The 7,069-nt window shown below is 50.4% G+C and overlaps 1 protein-coding gene across 1 annotated transcript; it reads right to left on the reverse strand.

The window, feature by feature from the left end:
- Positions 1-1,774: 1,774 nt before the first annotated feature.
- LOC147993159 (uncharacterized) lies at positions 1,775-2,593 on the reverse strand. Its single transcript, XM_087539245.1, has one exon. The coding sequence runs from the start codon at positions 2,375-2,377 to the stop codon at positions 1,775-1,777; it is 603 nt and encodes a 200-aa protein (XP_087395371.1). The 5' UTR covers positions 2,378-2,593.
- Positions 2,594-7,069: the final 4,476 nt, after the last annotated feature.

The raw sequence follows: 7,069 nt of genomic DNA on the forward strand, positions 1-7,069 counted from the left end.
CCTGCACGCCCGAGCTCGCGCACATGACCTGGGCTCGCACCCAACATCAGACCTCTCGCGCCCGCACGCCCCAAGACATGGCTGGAGGTGGTGCCCGCACCGCACGCCCCCGGAGCTCTCGCACTCGCAGTGTCGCGCGCGACCTGTTCGATGAAATGTCTGAAATTAAAAGAGAAATTTAGGGAGTGTGGTTGTTTGTAGAGCCAGACGAATGAGGAGGTGGACTTATAGAGGGCCAAGTTAGTCCATCGTGATTGTAGATGCGCTTGCCGACGAGCTCGATCGAGCACACACTGACACACCAATCCAACCTACAGTGTGTTGAACATAAATAAATCCAACCTACACCTCTATTGAGTTAAACTTACTTTCTGAATGTAGTATCTGCTCCGGCACCTCCTCTGTCTAGCCCGACGCGGACACATGGAGACGGCGGCCGGAGGGGACCTGGACTTGGCCGGCCCGCCCCGCGACCTCCTCCTGCCGGTTGACTTGTACGGCTCCAAGCCCGCCACGACGGCATCTCCATGGTCGACTTGGCACTCCGAGGTAGGCCCGGCAAACCACTCTTCCTAGCTTCTCTGTCCCTTCTTGCATCTCTTCTTTGTAGCTTATCCTGCCTGTCAAACTGTTCCTCTCTCTCTCTCTCTCTCTCTCTCTCTCTCTCTCTCTCTCTGTTTGCTTTGATGCTACGTATATATCATGGATGGGTTGCACAACTTGGCGAGGACGCATTACTCTAGCTGGGTGGCGCACCGTGGCCCCGACAGCTTCATCCGACACGCGGGAACAGGGGAGCTGTGCATTTCTTCAGTTAAGTTCAGGCCCTCATTCCCCCAAATGCATCATATCATTTGCTTGGTCACCTGGTTAATTGTTCCATTGGTTGCTTCTTGGTCACCTGGATAATTCTGCTTATGATTTGGTGCTTATGTGGACTCTGCCGTAATTCAGGTCAAGAAGATTGTTTGTGGACGCTAGTTTCCAGCCGTTTCAATTGATGCACAGACCCCTGATACAGGAGTATACTTTTTGAAGGGATACTGAAGATGTCAAGGCTTTCAAGCAGGTCTTTATTTCTTTTTGCTCACACATGCACTGTCGCAATGCATCATTGAGCACCTACTAAGATGTTTGATAAACCTTGACGATAGCAACATCACGTAGTTAGAGTTGCTGATCGGGTACCTCGTTTCTCGCAGACATGCTTTGACATATATCTGTTGTAAGACGATAACATTAAGTGTATTCTGAACTGTTGGCCTGGTAGTCGCCTGGAACACACAAATAAGATTAGCTCTATCAAGTCTGCAGCTCAACAAACTGGAAATTGTCCCCAAGGTTCACCACTGTCAAAATTCATAAGCATAACCCTACAACTGAAAGCCAGGCCTCATGGTAGAACCAAGTACTCTACCAGGTCTAGGGCGTAGGTGGTAAGGGAAGGATGGAGGGGGACGTGGCGAGGAACGGGCGCGCCGGCGGCAGGGCGGCGGCGGTTAGGGCTGTTGGCGGCTAGGGTTTCCGGCTCCTCAGGGAGCCGGGCAATAGGAGATAATATTCTTCTTATTGCTTCCTCTGAAAAGAGTCTTACAACTTATATTTATAACCTAGATAACTTGCACACGAATTAACCTAAGATAACTTGTGGGCTAAGATTGCCCGATGGGCCTTCCATATGACAGGCCAAACATAACACTTCTCCCCGCCTGCACAAACAGCTCGTCCTCGAGCTGTATGGTGGTGAAGCGCTTTCTTGAACTCCTCGAGGTAATCAACCAGCATCAAACACCTTCTCGACATCTGGGGCGGCCAGGTCGGCGGCGACGGCGTCCTTCGGAATGTAGTCTGCCACCTCCAGGTAGAAGAGTCGCGGGCAGGCGTGGCCGGGCTTGTAGGGTTCGTCGCAGTTGAAGCACAACCCTTGGCGGCGACGCTCGAGTATCTCAGCTGGGGTGAGCCGGCGGAACGGGCGCCCCGCGGTCGCGGCGAGGGGTGCCGCAGAAGCCTGCACAGGCCGACCCTGCGCGGAATCCAGTCCGGGTAGCGACCCAGCAGTCTGGGACGGTGATTCCTGCTGGATGGCCACCGCGCGGCGCTCGAACGCGCGGGCGTAATACATGACCGACTGGAGATCCTGGGGTCCCCAAAGCTCCACGTCCACGCGGATATGGTCCGGCAGACCGCCCACAAATAACTCGGCGCGCTGAGTTGCGGAGACGCCCGGCGCGTGGCACGCCAGGGCCTGGAAGCGGTCGGCGTAGTCCTGCACCGTGGATGTGAAAGGTAAGCGGCCGAGGGCCCCCAGTCGGCTCCCGCGGATAGGAGGCCCGAACCGGAGGAGACAGAGCTCCCGGAAGCGCTCCCATGGTTGCATGCCGCCCTCGTCCTGCTCGAGGGCGTAGTACCAGGTCTGCGCCGCGCCTCGGAGATGATAGGACGCGAGCCAGGTACGATCCGAAGCGAGCGTCCGCTGCCCTCGAAAGAACTACTTGCACTGGTTGAGCCAGTTGAGGGGGTCCTCCGTGCCCTCGTAAGTGGCGAAGTCCAGTTTGGCGAATCGAGGGGGTGTTGGCCCGCCGTGCCCGGGGGCGGCCGCAGTCGCCGGCAGCGCGTACGCCGGGTCAGAAAGCGCCGGGGCGTAGGTCGCCGAGCTGGAGGGGTGATCAAACCGCAGGGAGGGCGTCGGGTGTTCCGGCGCCGTGGAGTATACCGGGCCCGGAGACGAGCCGGTCGCCCATGCGGGGATCGGCGATGGTGACGGTGGAAACTGCACCTGGTGCAGGGGCCGACCCGTAGCCCTAGGCGCGGGTGGTGGTACTGTCGATGGCGGCGGCGCCTGGTGGAGCTGCTACACCGGCGCCTGCGGCGTGGGGGCCGGCGGTGACGCCGGAAGAAGCTGCTGGGTCTGGCCCCCAGCGGCGCGGTGGAGGCCGGCCATGCTGGCCACGGCTGTCCCGCAGCCGAGTAGTGCGGCAGCAGCAGCGGCGGCTGGGACGCCCCTCCGTAGGGCGCCTGGAAGGCCGGGGCGGGCCACTGTAGCGGCGGCGGCCCATAGGCGGTGGTGCCGGTGCTCGGTGGCGGGGGCTGGTTCCCGGCGAGGTAGAGGGTAATACCCTTGACCGCCTGGATAAGCTCCCGCAGGGTGCCCGACATCTCCTCGGGCGAGAGGAGCGGAGGCGGGTCCGCCGTGATGGTGATGGGCGCGGTGGCGATGGTGGTGCCGGATGCGATCTCCGCCATCGCGGTGGCAGTGGCCGGCGGCAGCGAGAGCGGGGTGGAGGTGGATGGTAGCGGCGGTGATGGAGATTGGGACATGATCGGCCTGATGTCTCTGGATACCAAATTGGTAGAACCAAGTACTCTACCAGGTTTAGGGCGTAGGTGGTAAGGGAAGGATGGAGGGGGACGTGGCGAGGAACGGGCGCGCCGGCGGCAGGGCGCCGTCGCGAGCTAGGAGAAGGGCGGCGGCGGTTAGGGCTGTTGGCGGCTAGGGTTTCCGGCTCCTCGGGGAGCCGGGCAATAGGAGATAATATTCTTCTTATTGCTTCCTCTGAAAAAAGTCTTACAACTTATATTTATAACCTAGATAACTTGCACATGAATTAACCTAAGATAATTTGTGGGCTAAGATTGCCCGATGGGTCTTCCATATGACAGGCCGGACATAACACCTCACCAAAACAACAGGGTAAAGAACCTATGGACATGCCAAGTACACGGTACTTAGAAGTCGTTCAATCTCGGGATTTGGATAGTTCCAGTAATGCCATATACTGCTATCCAGTACCAACTTCTATAAACACGATTAACATGCCCCGCTGACTAGAGTTTTTCAGCATACTGTACTTATTATATGCTAAGTGCATCGACCATGAAATAATATTTTCTTACAAAATGTAGACACTTACAAAAATATTCAGAAACAATCAAGGTAAATCAATGATGACACTATAGGTTAAAGATATCGGCTCAAATAAGGTACCATTAAACAAATGGCTCTAGGACAGACAGGTCAGTATTAACTAACCGATCAAGGGAACTACCGGTTGTATACAACTTCAATTTTTTTGTTTGTACTCAGTAGAAAATGGCATAAATCACAAACAACCAGCACTAGGGCAAACAATAAGAATACTGGCTACAGATGATTGCTCTACCAGATTCAAACTTTGTTATGGAAGAATTCATCCATTTTAAGGGGCAGAATGATGGGTATCATATTGCTGAAAGTTCTGTGTCAGATAACCAGCAGCCATTAGGTGATGGATTGTTGATGGAAATTACATTATTACGAAATGAAGTTCTGTCAGGGTCCATCTCTAGACATTGTCAGGAACCATTACTCTGAAGCTCCTCGGTCCCTGAAGTTCACTGAAGACTGCAACACCTGCAGTCAAGTTCAGTTAACTTCTGTTTGCAAGCTGCGTACCGCTGTGTCTTGGTCGATGTCGATTGCAGATCCAACGGCTGACGGCTTCACACCAACCACACTCCTAAGGCCGTTGATTCTCCCATCCGACGCCTCCAGGCCCCCTTTCTGTCCTAGTTGTGTCTCTTTCATCTCTCCCACCTGTACAACCTGTTTGGTTGGGAGGAATTAGTGGTAAGGAATGGGAATTTGAGGGGTTGAGACTTGAGAGGCTAGGGAGTTGTGTAGGGAAGGGGAAAGGGAATTAAGGAGGCCAATTCCCACATATCTCTTTCCAGCTTTCCCCTGTTAATTTAGAAAGAATTCCTTATTTAACACTATCTTAAATTTCGTTTCCTTATTTGACACCGAATTTTTTTTCTTCCCTATCTAGCAACGAGTCTAAATTTTATGCCTTTTATGACACTTTTGTCCATTTTGAGCCCAAATAACATCGAAAAAGACTCTTTTACCCTTCATGTGGTATGTGTGTGCACATGGCAGTACCACACACGTAGCATCAGTGCGAGGACAGTAGCACACACGTAGCAGCACATACGCACGTAGCAACAAGCTAGTTATTTATTTCCTGCTTACTCACGGCCTCACGGTCTCCTTAGGGCATGTACAATGCATAGCGTCAAGGTGATGCCTCGCATGCCATGTAGGATCGGATATGACGTAAAGTAGGTTCGGATAGGGAAGCGGGATCCTCTCTAGGAGGCGGGTGCTTGAAGAGAAAAAAATGTGGTCCAGTGATAAAAGCTGAAAAGGTTGAGTGAAAAGTAGAGATGCATGTGTATTAGAGTCTTTATTTTCTATTTCTTAATGAGGCCTACTAGTGATAGCTTGCATTGGAGAGAAAAAATTTATGTAAATGCCTCAAATTACTTTTTATTATGGGGCATATGTATCCATATGCCATCATTGTACATGCCCTTAACTATCTCCCTGCATGCATGGGATTCCTCTTCATCTCACGCGAGAATGATATTTTCTCCTGTGGAACTCCCAACCGCATGCGGATCTGCCCGATGATTGCATGCGTGAAAATTGGAGAAGAGATGAAATCACCACGCTGCATTGGTGGAGCCTTTTGTTAGGCAATCCATTCGTGGGCCGTTTTTATCTTTATCGTAGACCGACCAGGGCAAAAATTAAAGAGTCAGATAGGTAGAACAAATACACCTAATACCTTTTGGAAATGCATAAACACGCATGCACGCAACAGCGCGCGCGCCCACACACACATGTACCTACACACCCACTAGCAAACACACACGTACACATGCAGTAGCAGACACACACGCACACACACAAACACTCAGCAGTGGCACACACGTACAGGTACACGCGCACGCACGTAACAGCACACGCGCGCACATAAACATATCACTTGAGGGCACAAGAGTCTTTTCAGGTGTCATTTTAGCTCAAAATGGATAAAAGTGTTATAAAAGGCATAAAATTTAGACTCGTTGCTAGATAGGGAAGAAATTATTTATGGATGTCAAATAGGGCATAAAATTTAGACACGATGTTAAATAAGGAATTCTGTCGTTAATTTACGTGGGATATTACTTCCTCTGAAATTCCCCTATCCGCGCATCCATGATTTATACCAGCAAAGCAATGCCTTGAAAGTGAGGTGGCTCTTGTACATGCAAGCTGCATGGACAAACCTTTGAAAGGTCTGCCCCTACCTATGGACAAGGAAATCTAGCTTTTCTTTCTGGCACGATCACTGGCTTGAGTTGCTGAAACAGTTATGAATGATTGTGCTTTTGTGACTGATCAATAAAAGAGTTTGTTGTACCTAAATGCAGACAATCTCTGTTGTACTCAAGCAAATCTCTGTGTGTAATTTTTATGTGTGACATATTTTGATTGGATGTATGATTCAGTAGCATAAACTTGCCGAGCTGAGCTGAGCTTGTTCTTTTAAAAGTGACAGTTTACGAGGCATGTTGGCTGAGAGTTGCATAAATATGTTGAGCTGAGCTATTTTTACATCTTTGATTGGGCATAACGGTGATGATGCATGGGAGCTTCAGTGTTGTCTTTGAGAACTCCTGTTTTAATTTTCTACTAGTAGATCGTTTTGTCAAATTGCAATTGTAAAAGTACTCCAATAAGATGTAGTCATTTGTACCATTTTGTCTCTGTAACGTGGAGGGCAGAATTATGTGTTCTACTTCTTCTTTTTTGATGTTTTGCAACATGCTAGAATTAATTTTCCATCATTCAAGCTCCGCCTTGCTCGATCTGTTCCAACATCCGCGAGCAAGTTTGTACTGTATATACCACTTTTCATAGAAGCAGAAAAGCTCATGAACCCAGAAGCATCGTCGAGCAAACTGTACTGTAATTTTGAGGCTTGCTGGTGTAAATCTGAGCAAAGCGTACTGCCATTTTGAAGCACTGTGCTGTACAGAATTGTGTTCTACTTTTTTCTCAAATTGTGCTTCGCTCGATGTACTGATGCTCACATTAATTGTTGAGAAAACTGTAGTGTAGTGTGTATTCAGAAGCAGTATTGAGCAAACTGTATATATTGCAATTGTATCACTCTTGGTAGAAGAAAAAGGAAAAACGCTCGGGATTTCAGAAGCAAGGTACACGCACTGCTGCTAGCTTCATTCAGAATGTGAATATGAT

The sequence above is a fragment of the Triticum urartu genome, chromosome 1A, assembly GCF_056163025.1.
Source record: "Triticum urartu cultivar PI428250 chromosome 1A, HENAU_Tu73, whole genome shotgun sequence".
Taxonomy (NCBI): Eukaryota; Viridiplantae; Streptophyta; class Magnoliopsida; order Poales; family Poaceae; genus Triticum; species Triticum urartu.